The sequence below is a fragment of the Heterobasidion irregulare genome (genome assembly GCF_000320585.1).
Source record: "Heterobasidion irregulare TC 32-1 unplaced genomic scaffold scaffold_04, whole genome shotgun sequence".
Lineage (NCBI taxonomy): Eukaryota > Fungi > Basidiomycota > Agaricomycetes > Russulales > Bondarzewiaceae > Heterobasidion > Heterobasidion irregulare.
In genome coordinates this window covers 1,485,176-1,501,228 of record NW_009258200.1, presented here as the reverse complement: position 1 = coordinate 1,501,228, position 16,053 = coordinate 1,485,176, and the positions used below count along the sequence as shown (strand labels likewise).

The window sequence follows — 16,053 nt, the reverse complement described above, 5'->3', positions numbered from 1 at the left end:
TGCACAAGCTATCATCTTACATTACTTGCCATCCTTGCATCCCTTGCCCAAGTACCATAAGCACTCTTTAAGTTCAACAAGCATATATGCCTGTTTACTAATATATACTAGTGTTAGGTGGGCCTTCAAATTCATCCAGTGTTCCAGAAAATGCCACTGAGTCTTTTAACAATGATTTGGCTCTGCCTTCCAACTACATATCATCTAAACCAGCAGTTTCCCATAATATTCCACATCCTACTGAGTGACTGTGGAATCTGAAGAAAATGAACATCAATTATGAGGATCAGATCCCCAACTACACCACATATAGGTGTATATGGGATGAGCACACTCTAGGGAATCTCAAGCTTTAGTTTAACGAGAAATCTTGCAGTAGTGTTTCTAAATGGTGACTGGAGACTTCATGTGAATATAATGCAACAGAAATACAGAAGTAAAATCTGTTGCATCTCGGTTGTTCCCAATAGTGTTATCCCATACCCATTTCTCTCTGTGGCCTCGGCCCTGTGTCGCTTTCCTTGATTTTAAATTAACATCCTGGAACTTCTCAAGCTCAGGGGGTCCCGGAGGGCCATGACACAATGCAACAGAAACACAGAAGTAAACTCTCGAAGCAGTGGAGAAAAGAGCGGCAAAAATTGCTGTCATAATGCCGTTATTGGGGAGAGGTCAATCCTGAAAACTGCTAGTTGTACCGATCATCACTAATATACTACCAAAGTCTGACTATGAGATATTGGACTTTGCCTGAGGAGAAACGGAGGATGAACCACTACAAGACGAAACTGTCGCATTTGACAGAACATACGGAGTTGCTTCATTTAATCACTTCACATAGCCGAGATACCCTGTCGGTCGACTTCGCTCCGGCGCGCCTTGTCTTGTCTTATTACAGGATTACAGACAAACAACACAGTGCGGCTACAGACAACCCTCTACAATACAACATTATCGGGGAATCCGTAGTACAGAGGCTATTGAGCAAGAATCAGAACCAGCAGGCCGGAGAGCAAGCGGCAGGAAGCGAGAAAGGCGCACCGTATTGAAGACATGGTAAAAATGCCCTCTACGGCCAGGACTGTAGTATTCCATCGGGAACCACTGCAAGCGCGCGCATACAGTCAGCGGCAACTCCTTTGAAGCCTCGGCGAGCGAGATGCGATGCGAGAGGCAGACGCGACGTACGTGTTCCTCCGGCAGCTGCTCCTTCCAAGCGCGCAGGTATCTGTCCTCCTCGGTGTCGTTGACGACGGCGTGGCCGTACCGCGGGACGACGAACTGGCCGATCTGGAGCTCGGTGTCCGTGATCGTGCTGCGCGAGACGCGCGCATAGGCCGTGCGGTACAGCCCGCGGTAGAAGATGTATTCGCACCTGTGCACACGGTCGTGATAAGCATTCCCGAGACTCGAGTGTCGTGCGGTCTCCGCTGGCGAGACTTGAGCGTCGGTGAAGAGGGCGAAGGGCTCACCAGCGGTCCCAGTCTTCGTGGTCGATGTCGTGCACTTTGCCGTCGGTGACCATGATGTCGTACGGTGCCGCTACATCGCATACAACGATCAGGGTGGTTCCGTATAGAGGGGGAGATGGCTTCGCTCACGACGTAGAGCCTTGGGCTTCGTGACGACGTAGCCGAGATAGATGAGAGGATCGGGGTACGACGCAGCCATTATACGCGCAAGCTCCGTGGCTTGCAGCTCGCGGTCCAGCGGGGTCTCCTCTGAAAAGCACACCGTCAGCCAGACGCTCAAAGGAAAAGTTCCTTCGCGCACGACGGCGACGCAAATATATATATATCGGCACCCACCTTGACCGTTGTGGGCAACGAGGACGGTGACGTTTGTTCCGTATATGTCCAAGATCGCTTCGATGGCGGGAGCAAGCTCGCCATCGGGAGAAGGCAGCAGGTGGTGCGTGGACTTCAAGATGGGGAACTGCCTCGCGGACTTCAGACCATGCCCTTGCGTGGATTGCGGAGCGAACGCACCTTGGACATCAGGACGGCACCCCAGGTGTGTTGATTTGGCCCCGGACCGATGTCTACATACTTTCGTCACTAATGAGTGTTGCATCACGCAGAGGGAAGGCAGGGACACCAACATATCCTAACTCTTTGGACATGAGGCGTGATCTACAACCGCGCATACAACCGCGCACGAATATCAACATAGAACCAGAAGTGCCATCAAAGCAAAGCACGCACAGATCCCTATTTCCAAAGACCGGCCGCTGTGTGCGTTCAATCGCATCCGACGGTGCGCGCACGAGGGTGGTGAGTGAGGCAATAAATCAACAGGATCGCTGAGAGAGCGGGATGGTACGCACGTGCAGATCGGTCTCCAGTAGGCCGACGACGTCGAGCTGCATGTCGCGGACGAGGTCGCGCATGCGGCGCTGGCTGTCCCGCCCCGCGTCGTCGATCCCGAAGTGCACGGTCCAGATCCCCGCGTTGAGCAGTCGCGCGCGGGCATGTGCGGGCGCGGGTGCGGGCGGGGGAGAAGGCGCGTGGGCGGTGAGGGGCGCGAGGAGACCGAGGAGGGCCACGAGTGCGAGGAGGGTATAGGTGCGCGTGTGGGTTGCGCGCTGGAGGGCGGGAAGTGAGGGCGTGAGTGGGCGGGTGAGCGATGGCCAGTGGAAGGCCGGTGTCAGGAGGATCAGCTGCGATGCGAGGACGCTACACGAACGAGGAAAAATAAAATATGAATCCAAATCAGTCATTCAATCAGAAGGAGCGACTACTTGCGCCATACGTGACATGGCACTCACAGGTCTGTGCGCTCCCTGAACGACCACGCGCCCGGCACGAACGCGTACGCGACCGTAAACGTCCCCGAGAACAGGAGCACGACCCACGTCGCCCACGCAGCCACGAACACGCGCGCGGTGCGCCTCCCAGTGCCCCCTGCGCCCCGAGCAGCCGCACCCGCGGCGCGCAGGACCTGCGGCGCGATGGACACAAGGAAGACGGCGTGCGCGAGCGCGCCGAGGTAGCCCGCCCAATCTTTGCACGCGTAGAGAACGCCGGCGCTCGCCATGCCGAACATGCACCACGCTGGATGAGCGAGGAAGCTGGCCAGACGAGGCGAGGACGCAGAGAGAGCGAGGGCGACGCCGAGCGCCTGCGCGACGAGCGTAAGGGGCGCGTGCGCGTGCGGATGCGGCCCGCTGAGCGGGTATCCGGTCCAAGACCACGCGACGAGCGTGCTCGGGTCGGTGAGGCGCTCGTGGAGCGCATAGAGGAGCGCGCCGAGGGCGAGGGCGGACGGGAGCCAAGGTCCGGCTTTGGCGTTTGCGTACGCATCTGCGTTTGGGCGCGCGGTGTGCTTGCTCGGTGTCTGTTCCGTTGAAGAAAGTGAGGACGGAAGGGAGAGCGCGGGCGGGTAGGGAGACGACGCGGGCCGGGTCATGAATTCCACGAGCGCGAGCGCGCTGAGAATGAGAATGGACTTGTGGTGTCCGCCCGACTTCTCGTCGACGATGGGCCACCCTACACACGACACGGTGCAAATACCAGTGAACCGAGCTGTGAGGAAAAAAGACTGCGCGTCGGACACAAACCTGGGTTATTTCCGTTATTCAAGTGCTTCGAGAGCGCCGAGACGAGCAGGCCCAACAGAAACACTGTTTCCACCCTTCAGTACGTCACAATCTTAGCGAATGCAACCGGCACGCACCGATCCCATGATGCCCACCCCCCTCCACCGCCGTCTCCTCCCACTCCCCCGCCCACCTTATGACACCCGCCGCAGTCCCCATCACCACGCCCCCGAGGCGCGCCCACACGCTCTCCGCGCCCCAGCTCCCGATCCCCGCGCCTGCAACGATAGTAGCAAGCACCGCGCGCCCCAAGCGCGTGCGGCAGGCTTCGCGCACGCGACGCGACGCGAGGAAGACCGGAGCGAGCGTCGCGAGCGTGGAAAACTCGGGTCCGGCAAGCGCGAGCTTCCAAACGGAGAAGTAGAAGAGGGTGACCGGGAGCGCGGTCAGGACGGTCCATGTTTGATAGGCTGCTCGTGGGATTCGAGTATTGTTCAGATTAGGTTTTGTGTTCAACGAGGCGTTTGGACATTCGGTCAGAGGGACGTGAGCGTGCTGTGTGCGGCGGTTCGAGCGAGGATGAGAACGTACAGAAATATACGTCGGCCAAAAAGCTGAAAGCCGGGCGCTGGGCGGAGAGGAAAGTACCGAGCGCGCGCGATGCCTCCGGTGTGCCTGCCACCTCTGGAGCTGTTGCATCAACAGACTCTACCTTTTCACTTACCAGCGCAGAGGGAGCAAGGCCGTCTTGCGTGTTCTTGGATGCAGATGCGTGTCTATATGTATGTGGTATGGTATACACGCACGGCATACAAGAAGGGCAAACATAAGAACAGAAGTGCTCGATGAGCACTGCGCCTGAGAACAATCACGCGAGACGGTGGGCGTGGGCGTACGTTTCGTCATACGTCCCTCCATCTCCATTGAAGTCAGTAGGCGCCGCCCCGATAGAGATCTGTCCGGCACGCATACAATCAGTCCCAGCTTAACTCAATCGAACGCTGCGCACTCGGAAGAACGAAGGAAGGGTGGGGGTGGGTGGTTCGGCGTACCTTGAGGCCACTGTCCCGGAACTCGAGCTCGGCAGTGGCGTCGTAGAGCACGTCAAAGAGGATGAGCGACCATTCGAAGAGACTATAGCGCGTGTATGCTGTGTGTGCACGTGTGCGGGCACGCTAAAGTGAGTACAACAAAAGCAGGGGAAACGAAGGGAAGACTGACCGCCGGGGACGTGGTGCACCTTGTGTTGGATGAAGAAATATACCATGGGGATGAGAGAAAGCCAGAATCTGCACGGGCAGCGGTCGGTCTGTATGATATTTATGATGCGAAAGAAGGCCACGCCTGACTCACGATGAAGCAATCCAGATCCTACAACACACCGAAAAAAACGCGCGCGCTTGAGTCTCGCGAAAATGACAACGCGTTATTTTGAAGAAATTTCCTTACCTGCGCCTGCGCGCCCTTCCAACTGCCAACCTTGCGTTCGCCCACATCCAGGGGATATTACACACGATGTAGATAATCATGAGGACGTCGTGTGCGTCGTGGTCATCGCTGGACGTGATGTAGACCCATCCGCCGCAGCTGAGAGTGCGGACTACGCCGGTGACGAGGAGCAGGGACGGGAGGGACGAGGACGGGAATTTGGAGTGAGTGTGGAGGTAGGTGAGGAGGAGGACGATGAAGCGCGGGCCTGTGGGGTGCCGAGCCACGTGTGGGTGCCGGAGGAGCTTGAAAACGAAGCGGGGACGTACCGGAGTTGAGAGCAATGAGGATCTGGAAGATGTTGCGCTCGGGATACCAGTCTCCGATTCTGCGCGCCGCGTTTGGCACACGCAGCACGTGTCGCGGCGTCGACGTCAACCCTACGAAGCGGGCATTCACGGGTGGAAGGCACTCACGTCGCGGACACGCTGGGGAACCATTCCTGGGGCCATCCCGCGACGCCGTTCTTGACAATCTTGCGGAAGTGGAGGGTGCAGCCGAGGGCGAGGGCGCTGGCGAAGGCGGCGAGGGAGAGGACGGTGTGCGCGCGGGCGAGGGACGCGGCGCGGAGGCTGAATATCGCGGGGTATCGTGCGGGGTCATCGGCTTTGCCGGGCGGCATCTTCAGCGGCAGGCTGAGTGCAAGTCTGGGGAGACGCTGGTTGTCGTCTCTTAAGAGCGAGTACAGGTGGTTTTACAACAGGAATGGTCAGCAAGAGGGAGAGGATGATGGCGTTGGACGGCCTTTGTGTATATAAGGCCGAGCGTCTAGCAGGGCCGTAGGCTGACGCACCGCGGCTGTGGTCATCCAACCGCCGGCATCATCCAGTCCGCCCTCTCGATGCCTGTCGCCTCCGCCAGCACACCCACACCCATCCAAGCCCTCTCCAGCGCTCGCCATGCCCGACCACAACGCCCTCCTCGCCCACATCGTCGCACAGACCCGCCAGAACGTCGAGTTCCTCATCGCCCAGAACGAGATCCCCCGTGCCGCAGGCTACGACATCCTCGCAAAGCTCCCTCCCGCCTCGTCCTCCGACTCCTCCGTCCTCGCCCTCGCCGACCAGACGAGGCGCCTCACCATCCCCGAGCCCTCTGTGCGCTCATCGTCTCCATCTTCCATCTCTGACTTAGGTCCGCCCGCCCGCCGCGGCATCCCGCCTGCGCCCTCGCGCCACCCCCGCGCCAAGGCCCTGTGGGGCTACAACGAGAGCGGCCAGGTCAGCTGCCCCTAGCTCCCCTCACCACTTCTCGCCCTCGCCGAACGCGCTCGCTGACCATCGCGATCCCATCGCGCCATCAGGAGCAAAACGACCTCTCCTTCCGCGCAGGCGATATCGTCGAAATCGTCGCCGAGACCAACGCCGACTGGTGGACCGGCAAGATCAACGGCCGCCAGGGCCTCTTCCCCTCCAACTACGTCGAGAAGCTCTCCGACAGCTCCTCCTCTTACGTGTCCCCGCCCGCGTTCTCCCCGCCCCCGGACACCCGCGGCCCGCCCCAGTCCTCATACAGCCCCGCGTACCCTCAGTCGAGCTACCAGCAGCCCCCACCCCCGTCTTCGGTGTACCAGTCCGGCCCTCCCGTGCAGTACCAACAGCCCCCACCGCCGCAGGCGTACAACCCGTACATGGGCCCGCCGATGCAGCCGCCGCCGCCGCAACAGCAGCAGGTAGTACAGCAGCAGGAGGCGCCGCAACCCAAGCCGAGCAAGTTTGGGGGGCTCGGCCAGACCGTAAGTGTGGCCGCATCGGGTCTTTGTGCTTACGGTACTGACTGTCGCCATTTCTTTCCGTGCAGCTCGCAACGTCGGCTGCTGGCGGTGTCGGTTTCGGTGCAGGTGCGTGTCTTGTAATTTGCTTCATTTTTTTTTCGGCATCGTTTGTGGATTTAGGCGACTGACGGCGCTCTTCATGGACAGGATCGGCTGTTGGCAGTGGCCTCATCAACGCGATCTTTTAGAGCATCGCTACCCGTCTTTGGCATGATTGCCCCCTCGCTTGTTTGTACCTATATTTCCACGCGCCCCATCGTGTGTAGATCTTACTCTCGTTCTCGGTTGTCTGACTCTGTTCAATTCTTTTACATGAATTGTGTGTGGAATACACAGTGGACAGTTGGTTCCGTTGGATTTTTCACGTTTGATCAGGCTCCTGCGCCAGCCCGAAATCGGGCTTACACAGCTACTCACTTCAGAAGAAAGTACCTTTTGGACAGCGAAGCCGGCAGCCGGCAACGACTTGCCGTGCACACAGCACACAGCACACTACACTACATGCACACAGGAGCACGACCGACGACTCCTCTGTCACATATCGCATGTCTGTCGCGGGGATCCGTCTTCGATCCTCGCATGGAAACGGTGCGGTTCATACTCGTGGAGGCAGACATTCCGAATGTTCCGCTCTGCGGCGTGTAGCATGTGCACCCGATGAGCGCTTGCTTGCCTTCGCTGCTGCTGTGATCCGCGGTGCGGTGGCGCCGGAGAGGCAGAGTGGCCGCAGCGGCCGCCTTACTCGCGCATATGAGTGCTTTATCCGTCTGCGTCGCGAAGCCGGGCCTGGGGCTTTTATAGCGAGCCCGCGTCGGTAAGCACTGACCTTAATCCTCACAGAACTTTCTGGGCAGCAGCACTGCGTGGTAACGCCATGGTCGAAGTCCAAGATCTCGCCATGATGCTAGCGGACCGTCGTACGTGTTCCTCCTCTGTCCCGTTCCCTATAATTTCCATTTGTCACCTTTGTTTTTCTTTTACAGAGGCGCTGGACAGGTCCATGCACGTCTTGAGCGGCTTGTACATGTGCGTGCGTCACCGGCCTGCAGATGTGAGGCACCGTGCTAACGCGCTTCTTAGATGGGAATTCTTCATGACCTTCGACTACGAGTGGGCCCTATATCGACGCCGGATGCCCTTCAAGTGGACCATGCTGGTGCGTCCAACACACCGTGTGCACAGTCTTCTGTGCGCCGCTGATCTTGTATGGATTGCTCATGCGCAAATGCAGCTGTACATCGGCTCGAGATGGCTCACGCTCGTTTTCGTCGTCTGTGTCTTTATCCTGTTCGATCGGGCCACCGAGATGGATTGCGACGTGAGCTGCTCTGGATTTCGGTTCGCGCTTCTGCAACTGACTCTTGCTCCGCGAAAATCGCTCATAGGCGGTGTTCAAACTGCTCATAGTACGTCAGTTCGACGGAGAGCCCGGAAGCATACGTGCCGTGCTGACCGTCGCTGACAGGCTACCTCGTACTCTGCCTTGATTTGCACTTCTGCAATGTCTGTCCTCCGCGCGTGAGTGTTTCGTTCGGCCCTTCTCGCCAGGGCCGATATGACTAGATGTTTGGTCCAGCATCGCCATCTGGCGCTTTGCCACGGCCGTGGTCGTCGCCACCGCGAGCATTCAGCTCCTTGACGTGGCCTGGGGAATAATCGGTGCGTCGCACGCGCTTGCACACTCATCCCATCGCCCCCTCCATGCGTTGCTCAAGCCCTCACGGTCGCAGGCATCACACGGGTAAGTCCCTCGCGTACGGACGATGACAGCGAGCGCAGATATGCTGACGTGCACCGGGGCGTGCGTGCGTGCGTGCGTGCGTGCGTGACATTGCACAGGCGCGCGCGGCGTGGGACCCCGAGCTGGGGCTTTGCGTCGTGAAGGACACGGCGCTGCAGCGCGACACGATGCTCGTCGACCTCGCGTGCCAGCTCTCGCTGCTCGTGATCATGTTCGTCGGCGTCCTCCGCATGCGCGCGGAGAATGGGCTGTGGCGCGTGCTCTACCACCAGGTGCGTGCTCGCATTCCGCCGTCAGAGTGTCGTTCGCTTCGCGGGCCGCTGAACGTTCTTCTCCCCTACGCGGCGGATAGGGCATGCTGTGTCTTCTGCTCGCGGTGCTCGCGCTCGTGCCGTCGAATGTGCGTCACCATCCTTTGAAGTGAGCGCGCGCGACCATAGTCGATACTGAAGCGCCCCTGTGCGAACAGACTTTGTTGATCTTGAACCTCAATGGTCAGGGGGATCTCCCCTTCTCGACGACTGCGCGCGCTGATCTGTTCGCACACTGCTTGCTCGGTATGCATGCATGCATGCAGATTCCATGAATCTAGTACGTTCCGTCCCTTGTCATATTCGCTGACCGCGCGCAGGCGCACTCGATGCTGAAGTTTTGGGCACAGATTTCGCAGACCCCGCACCGTACGTCGCGCTCTTCTTCGTTGAGCGCGCGCGCTGACGTCACGTTACGCTTCCGGAACTGACCCGCGTGCAGTTATGATCATGTGAGTGTCGCCAGCACGTTCCTCTCCCGTGGCGAATGCGCGTGCGAGCTGTGCGCTTTGATGCGTCGTCTAGGGTGATCAGCACAGCGCGCATCTATCGCTCGCTGAACGAGTACTGCGCGCCGGGGCACGACCTGTACGTCCTGCACCCTCCGATCACAGCCACCGCATAACCTTCCCGCGCAGCACGACGGTGACCACACTCGACTTCCGCACCATGGCCTCGATGGTCGACGGCGCCCAGACCCAGACGCTCGACCTGCCCGGCGCGCACGAGCGGCGCAAATCAAACTTGGACAGACGGCTCGGCGCGCAGCACGGCGGCTCGCCGTTCGCGTCCCTGTCGGCGGTGGGAAGCGACAAGCCGCCGGATGTGGAGGCGCGCGGCGCGGCGGAGCCCTGGCGCAGGCGGAACGTGTGCGTGCAGGTCGGCGCGGGGGAGGAGAGTTTCGGCGTTGATTTCGTGGACGAGTGGCGGCGAGAGAGCTAGGGGCCGTCGGGCGGTGGCAATCAAGGTCGTTATACGCTGCGGCTTGCGCGTGAAGGTGGACGGCTATGGAATGATGTCCGCGCACGGTTGAGCCGGGACTGTCTCCGGACGAGAACGCATGGTTCGGAGGTACCATAACGAGAGCAACGTCGCTCACAGCTTCAGCCTGCCACGATCCTCCGGTTGCTCTGTAGTACGTCCGTATCTGACCTGAGCTCTCGCCTCAGGGTCATACATTTAATAAATAAAGAGAGAAACACTCTGCTCGGATGCCTCGGTGTGCGAGGCTGCTGCGAGCGTCGACGGCGGACGGCGGGCCGGACGCCGTGAGTAGGGCGTGGGAACGTCGGTCCACCACCGTTCAACAGACAGCGTTCAATGTTTGCCAGTCCACACGACATGGATAGTTTGGATTAAATTTTCTAGTTGCCACGGCACCAGTTCGGACGGCGTTACCACAGGGACCCTCTTTGATCCAGCTACAGTAATGTCCATTTCTCATTAGCTGCTCGAGTCAATAGACTTGACTTCCTTTCCACGTGCGCTACACCTGTGACGGACTCAAAGAATACTTTCGCCATGGGGGCAGATAATAGCCAGCCATTCATGGTAAGCAAAGCAACGACATTGCCAGGCATCGACGACTCCCATAGCAATACAGAAGGAAATCTTGTGCCTATGGCCTGAAAAACCTCTCGACTACCAACCCACATTCATAGCGCTTCAGGTGCGTTCGCCACACCATGAACTGCGTTTTTTTATAACATCTCTCTGCCGTTCACATCCCACGCTTTTGTAATGTCATAGCGCTGACTTGATCTCTCTCGTTTGGGGACTCACTCCATCGCCTTATCACGTATAACCCTCACCACAGCACACGCGTGTTTCTTTCGCGTCGCAGGGCCAGCGTAAGTCTGCCCGAGCCACATGTCATTCCATGGCATCTGAGGAACCCCACACTCAATAGATCTCGTTTCTAAGTTCCAACTTTGCTGAGATGTTTTGTTGCAGGGGCTTTACTCTCACTCTCTGGATCCAGTGATGGTCACACGGCCAGAGGCCATCTTCCACGTACACGAGCCATCGCCCTCACCTAATAATCCGTGCCAAGCGGTTCTGTGCGCCTCGTGCCGTGCTGCTATGTACTGCACGAGTGATATCTGGGCGAAGCTGGCAGAAGGCTAGGACAGGCAGGTGAAATTCAATTGCCTATTCCGTCCGAACCATCCTTCTCAAAGTCACGCTGTTCTTATAGCGAAGGGTAACTTTCGTCGAAGGCCTCTGCTCGCTGTGCGCGACGTCGACGGGACAGCGGTATAAAAAGGAGCCCAAAATGAAGCTTTATCGTCACCAAAGAGCGCTATGTACTCTCCGTACCCCGCAAACTTCATTCCCTCCTCCTCCCAGGTCGTTTTCGAGACTCAGTACAGTGGTATTGAGGGATCCGACTATGACGTCAATCACCCTTTCACCTTCACCCCCTCGTCCGGCGTCCCCTTGTCGGACTTTACACCTCTCCAGGTCTCCTCACCCTCAGAGCCATTTTCCCACGACCTCCAGTTGACCCACCCACCCCCTCCTGTTCTCTCTCCCGCTAGTTCCGATGGTGCTACCCTCGTCTACTCACCGTCGTCGACCGTCTGCGATGTCCTGTCGCCCTCTCCCTCTCGTTCCCCACGCAAGAGTACGAAGGCGAAGCGTGCGCCGAGGAAGGTCGGGCACAAGGCGTTGGCGCGGAATGACCCAGACCGAATCAAGCGTCCGCTGAACGCCTTCATGCTGTTCCGCAAGCAGTTCGTTGCGCAGAGGAGGGACATGCTGATGATGATCGAGAAGGACCATCGGAAGCTCAGCGAGATGGCAGGGAAGATGTGGCGCGACATGACGATGGCGGAGAGGCAGCCATGGTTCGCTGCGTCGGAGGTGGAGAAGGTAGCGCACGACCAGAAGTACCCGGACTACAAGTTCACGCCTGTTGCTCGGGATCGGAAGAAGCGCAGGACGAAGCGGAATGGGAAGGCGGAGACGGAGAAGGTGCAGGTGCTGGCGCGAATGATTCGGGAGGAGAGGCCGGAGGAGGAGATCATCGCGACGGCAATGCTGCACGACTATTACATCGCGAGCTTGGGGCAGGCGGTGGAGGGTGAAGTGGAGTATGAGGCGAGGGCCGTTGATGCGGCCGAGCACCAGACTGATCTGTCGACTGTGAACATGTTTGGATGTGAGCCCGAGAACGGTGAACCGCTTTCTGTTGGCGTCACTGTCGACGTCGAGACTGCAGCTTTCACCGAGCCGATGATTCCTTTGGACTCCCCAGCTGGACCTACCTCCTGGACCTATGATGTGTCCTTGGTGCGTCGTTTTCGCCTTGACATCTCGCTGTTCATTTTTCTGATAGCCCTTTAGTCCACTATGGACGCTGCTTACCCTGATTGCACCGACCTCTCCTCTGGGATCTTCGACATTGCGCCTGTGCCGGCCTATCCCTTGTCTATGGCGACCACGCAGCCACTGCCCGAGACATCGTTCTACACCTTCACCCCTTCGTATGGGAACGAACAGCAGAGCTACGATCTGACGACCTCGATCTCATATTGCCCGGAGCTCGACCTCGAGGGCCCGGTTCTCGAGGACTATCTGAACGTCCTGTCTCAATACGAGATGACGACGGCGAACACAGTAGAGTCTTCGACTTCGAGATCTCTTGAGCACACCCAGCCCTATTACAGTGGATGGGATTACAGCAACTGACTCTAATATTCTCCGTTGACTTGCACTATTTCGCTCTAACCCCTCTCGTCATTGTACTCTATATGTATTCCTTGTGGACGATCGTTCAACTGGTAGCTGCTGTAGCCTTATGATTCCTCCCTTACCTTTCTTGTACGTTTGCTCAATAAATTCGACCTAAACTCTCCACCTCTTTTTGAAACGAGAACCCTCAGCCGCCGGGTTTTTTCCCTATCGACGCTCAATATCCGAGCAAAGAGTGTATATTCTCTATGTGCTTCCTGAGCGATGCTACGTGTACATAGACCAAGCCGGTTACCCCCATCGCGCGATATCAGGTATTTCGAATATCTCTCCTTTGGGCAGTCCCTCTAACAACTCTTCTAAAGTGTCAAGATGTTGCTCGTCGATCTTATGTTGTTTGAAAATTGTTTTGTTCTCCATCTCGAAGTCGATCATCTGTAAACCTTGGACGTGTATGGTGAAGGCAAGCTCGCTATGCCGCCCACCTGCGGATCTGAATCCGGCGCGCGAAGGACGTTGTACCAGCGAACCCGCTCATAATTCAAGATTCCGAGATACGTGAGCTCGTGGTAGAGGCTTTTCACCTCATTTCTATAGGTAGGATCGAATGAGGGTGTCAATATGCGCGGTCAAGATGAGATTTGGCAAGTCATACTGTAAACTCACGTAAGATCATCAGTCATGGGCTCGTTGATCAACAGCTTCCCACCCAGCTTCTCCAAAACAAGGATGTAAAGTGTTTCATGCTCGCTGAGAAGCGCTCGGAGCCGGGAATCCAACAGAGGGTCTTGCCAGTTCAAGGATAGCCTAAAATCAGCAGCGCTGGCTGACTCACTATTCCGTGGGCGAAGGAGGGACTGCTGCACGGCGGGGATCTTTGCGGAGAAGAGACCGTAGCACCGCAGGACGGCAACGCCTTGGAGGCATTCCATATCCTCGTAGAACCAGGCCGAGCGAGCGGGGTTGGCGCAACGCTGTTGTCTACCCATCTTCAGCACCAACTGTGGAGGCCTGTAACCGTCTTCATTCGGCAGAGCTTGAATTTTGACCTCTGCCCATCAGGATCTCTCACTTCTTGAGATTTAGTCCCATATACCACGCCACTACTTCCGTTACCAACGCTCTCATCGAGGACACAAGACAGTGTGAGGTTGCCGTCAGGAGGTAGTGCTGGCGGCGGGCACTGTGGCTGTTTCCGTTCGAGAGATAATGCGATGGGGAAAGAACTTCCCCCGATCCGAGTGTTAGATATGGGTGAACAAGATTGGACCACTCTTCTTTGTTGATGCGATGAAGGGTTAGGGGGGTTCCATCTTCGCCTTTGAAGGCGCCGGTGACAACGAGGATATTAATGCCATTTGTGGGCTGAACAACAGATGGTGAGCAGCATTCGTAATGATAGATATGAGAGTAAACGGTTCAGTTACCAAAAGGCCGTTTGTCTGAGGGATTGGAGCCATGGTAGGGAGACTGAGGGTGTGAAGAGGGCAACAAAGGCATTATGGGGTATGATGTGTCGCATTGGACACGCTACATCAGATAGAATGGACTTCGTGCCGACGTTCGGTACGTACGAAGAGCGACAACACGCTGACGGCAAGCCGACATGTGTACGTGTTTAGAGCGAGTGCTCAAATCGTCACACGATGTGTTGTGCAGGAAAGCCATGTATGAAGTCACATATACACCTATGGCATTTCCCTGCAACATCTATCAACCTATATTGACTAGATCGATATCTTTATGTCTGGAGTCTAGCGAGAAAATGAGGAAGCTTTATCTCAAGGCAACTCGTATGGCGTTCCACTGAGCAGGCTACTCAACACGTCCTCGAGAATGGGAAGATGTAGCTGGTCAATTTGACTTGGTGTTGCGTTCGTTGATTTGCCATTTCAAAGTCGACCATGCACCACCCGTAGACCTTGGACGTGTAGGGCGAAGGATGCCTGGGGGTGCCACCGAGCTGTGGATCCGGCGCACGGAGGATGTTCTGCCAGCGGATGTGTTCAAAGTTCTCGATTCTCATGTACGAGAGCTCGTGATAGAGGCTCTTCAGTTCTTCTCTGTAGCAAGTGTAAATGAAAATTGCATGCAGACAAGTTTGAAAACTCACGAGAGTTCATGGCTGACTGACTCTACTAATAAAGGCAACCGCCCTCCAGTCGCTCCAGGACGAGCACGAAAAGCATATTCCGCCTCCAGACGAGCTCTGCCATTGCCTCGTCGTCATCGTCGGGCGTTGTATTTGGTTTCGGGTTGTAGTCGCCAATGTACTCCCCCTGCCACGGGCGAAAACCCGACCGGATCTCGCGGTCAGGAATCTTGACGAAGAAAAGGCCATAGCCCCGCGGGATGGCAACGCCCATCTCCTCGTAGAACCAGGCCTCGTGCACGAGATTCGCACACCGCTCTTTTCTGCCCATCTTCAAGACCAACGGCAGAAGTGCATGACCATGACCTGCGCCGTCTGCAGGGGCTTGTAGGTCTAGCGATTTCGTGCCAAAGACGACACCGCTACTTCCATGCCCGATACAATCGTCAAGCGCACATGACAGCGTGACGTTGCCCTTTGGCGGGAGCTTGAAAGACGGGCGCGCCTGTGGATCGGACAATGGTTGGGTACCTGTCTATCTTCACGAAGTTGTCTGGGACATCAAAGCGCTTGAGCTCGAGGACGTACTCATCGTGGCCGACGACAGCGTTCTTGATGATAAGGGTGGCGATGGCATTAGCTGGCTAGAGCAAACATGACGACAATGTACCTAGAACTACCTAGAAGCTTGCCGCATTCAGCTGCTTACCAAGAGGTCCATGCAAGCCATACTCTGGACGTTTGATATGAGAAAATTGGTATGCCGCCGTCCTATAGTGCAGCTGAACAATATAAAAGGTTTCTAAAGGAGCTCCTGCATGATGCAGTCGTGCATTGCATGCATAGATCGCGTCTGGGTCCATGAGTTGAACTCATTGAGTTCAGGTTGAGGCTGGTAACAAGGCGTCGACAAACTTTCGACAAGCGCTGCGGCTAGAGCCGAGACTCCTTTGATTGATACTGTCATGCAGAAGAGGGCCACGAATCCATCATGTCAATAGGGCATGACATATCTTGCCAGCCTGCGCTCGGGTTCCACCTGTAAATTAATATGGCAATGCTGTGGGGAGAGGTAGGACATCTTTGAGGTCGAGTGGTCGATCGCCGGAGAAAGTCCCCAGGTGCTTGTTTATTCAGACCATCATGACTTGTGCGATATCTGACAGATATCTTTGTAGGTAGGCTCCTTGAGGGTCGGCTGTCCGGAGTGCCAGCATCATCAATGCGATCATTTGTGTAATGTACATCCTTCTCCGTCGTGTGTCTAGGCGCCGTCTCTTGACTATATGATTCTGCTTGATGTTGTGTGAATGGTGTGGACAATCATAGTACAAGGTGTTTGGGGGCTTGTTCTACAGGCCTCTCAGCTGCAGTCTGTAATCAAACTCTACCGCAAAAGTGAGATCATCATCA

At 56.8% G+C, this 16,053-nt stretch overlaps 6 protein-coding genes across 6 annotated transcripts; 3 read left to right on the top strand and 3 right to left on the bottom strand.

Annotated features, from left to right (window-relative positions):
* Positions 1–938: 938 nt before the first annotated feature.
* Positions 939–5,722, bottom strand: HETIRDRAFT_458538 (uncharacterized protein; the record flags this gene model as incomplete). The annotated part of the gene is made up of 19 exons (XM_009546927.1): positions 5,443–5,722; positions 5,296–5,354; positions 4,988–5,234; positions 4,892–4,909; positions 4,760–4,827; positions 4,591–4,688; positions 4,435–4,493; positions 4,130–4,314; positions 3,676–4,008; positions 3,560–3,622; positions 2,768–3,488; positions 2,327–2,675; positions 1,989–2,048; positions 1,809–1,935; positions 1,602–1,721; positions 1,473–1,542; positions 1,189–1,375; positions 1,042–1,104; positions 939–977 (listed from the first exon to the last, which is right to left on the bottom strand). Exons 1-19 carry the CDS (start codon positions 5,646–5,648, stop codon positions 939–941), a joined length of 3,072 nt encoding a protein of 1,023 aa, XP_009545222.1. The 5' UTR covers positions 5,649–5,722.
* A 182-nt stretch (positions 5,723–5,904) lies between these two features.
* On the top strand, positions 5,905–7,161 carry HETIRDRAFT_458537 (uncharacterized protein). The gene is made up of 4 exons (XM_009546926.1): positions 5,905–6,246; positions 6,330–6,761; positions 6,827–6,866; positions 6,948–7,161. Exons 1-4 carry the CDS (start codon positions 5,926–5,928, stop codon positions 6,986–6,988), a joined length of 834 nt encoding a protein of 277 aa, XP_009545221.1. The 5' UTR covers positions 5,905–5,925; the 3' UTR covers positions 6,989–7,161.
* Positions 7,162–7,674: 513 nt separating this feature from the next.
* HETIRDRAFT_450637 (uncharacterized protein) lies at positions 7,675–9,794 on the top strand (the record flags this gene model as incomplete). Its single annotated transcript, XM_009546925.1, has 14 exons — positions 7,675–7,717; positions 7,784–7,826; positions 7,881–7,956; positions 8,032–8,118; positions 8,186–8,206; positions 8,266–8,318; positions 8,377–8,459; positions 8,516–8,541; positions 8,640–8,813; positions 8,894–8,941; positions 9,011–9,098; positions 9,173–9,221; positions 9,295–9,304; positions 9,378–9,794. 14 exons carry the CDS (start codon positions 7,675–7,677, stop codon positions 9,792–9,794), a joined length of 1,218 nt encoding a protein of 405 aa, XP_009545220.1.
* A 1,752-nt stretch (positions 9,795–11,546) lies between these two features.
* On the top strand, positions 11,547–11,768 carry HETIRDRAFT_18769 (uncharacterized protein; the record flags this gene model as incomplete). Its single annotated transcript, XM_009546312.1, has 1 exon — positions 11,547–11,768. A coding segment is annotated over one exon (222 nt), but the record flags the coding sequence as incomplete, so codon positions are not given.
* Positions 11,769–12,979: 1,211 nt separating this feature from the next.
* On the bottom strand, positions 12,980–14,008 carry HETIRDRAFT_450635 (uncharacterized protein; the record flags this gene model as incomplete). Its single annotated transcript, XM_009546924.1, has 5 exons — positions 12,980–13,139; positions 13,215–13,308; positions 13,384–13,559; positions 13,621–13,913; positions 13,976–14,008. 5 exons carry the CDS (start codon positions 14,006–14,008, stop codon positions 12,980–12,982), a joined length of 756 nt encoding a protein of 251 aa, XP_009545219.1.
* Positions 14,009–14,686: 678 nt separating this feature from the next.
* HETIRDRAFT_458535 (uncharacterized protein) lies at positions 14,687–15,361 on the bottom strand (the record flags this gene model as incomplete). The annotated part of the gene is made up of 3 exons (XM_009546923.1): positions 14,687–15,145; positions 15,186–15,284; positions 15,350–15,361. The coding sequence occupies 3 exons, from the start codon at positions 15,359–15,361 to the stop codon at positions 14,687–14,689; spliced, it is 570 nt and encodes a 189-aa protein (XP_009545218.1).
* Positions 15,362–16,053: the final 692 nt, after the last annotated feature.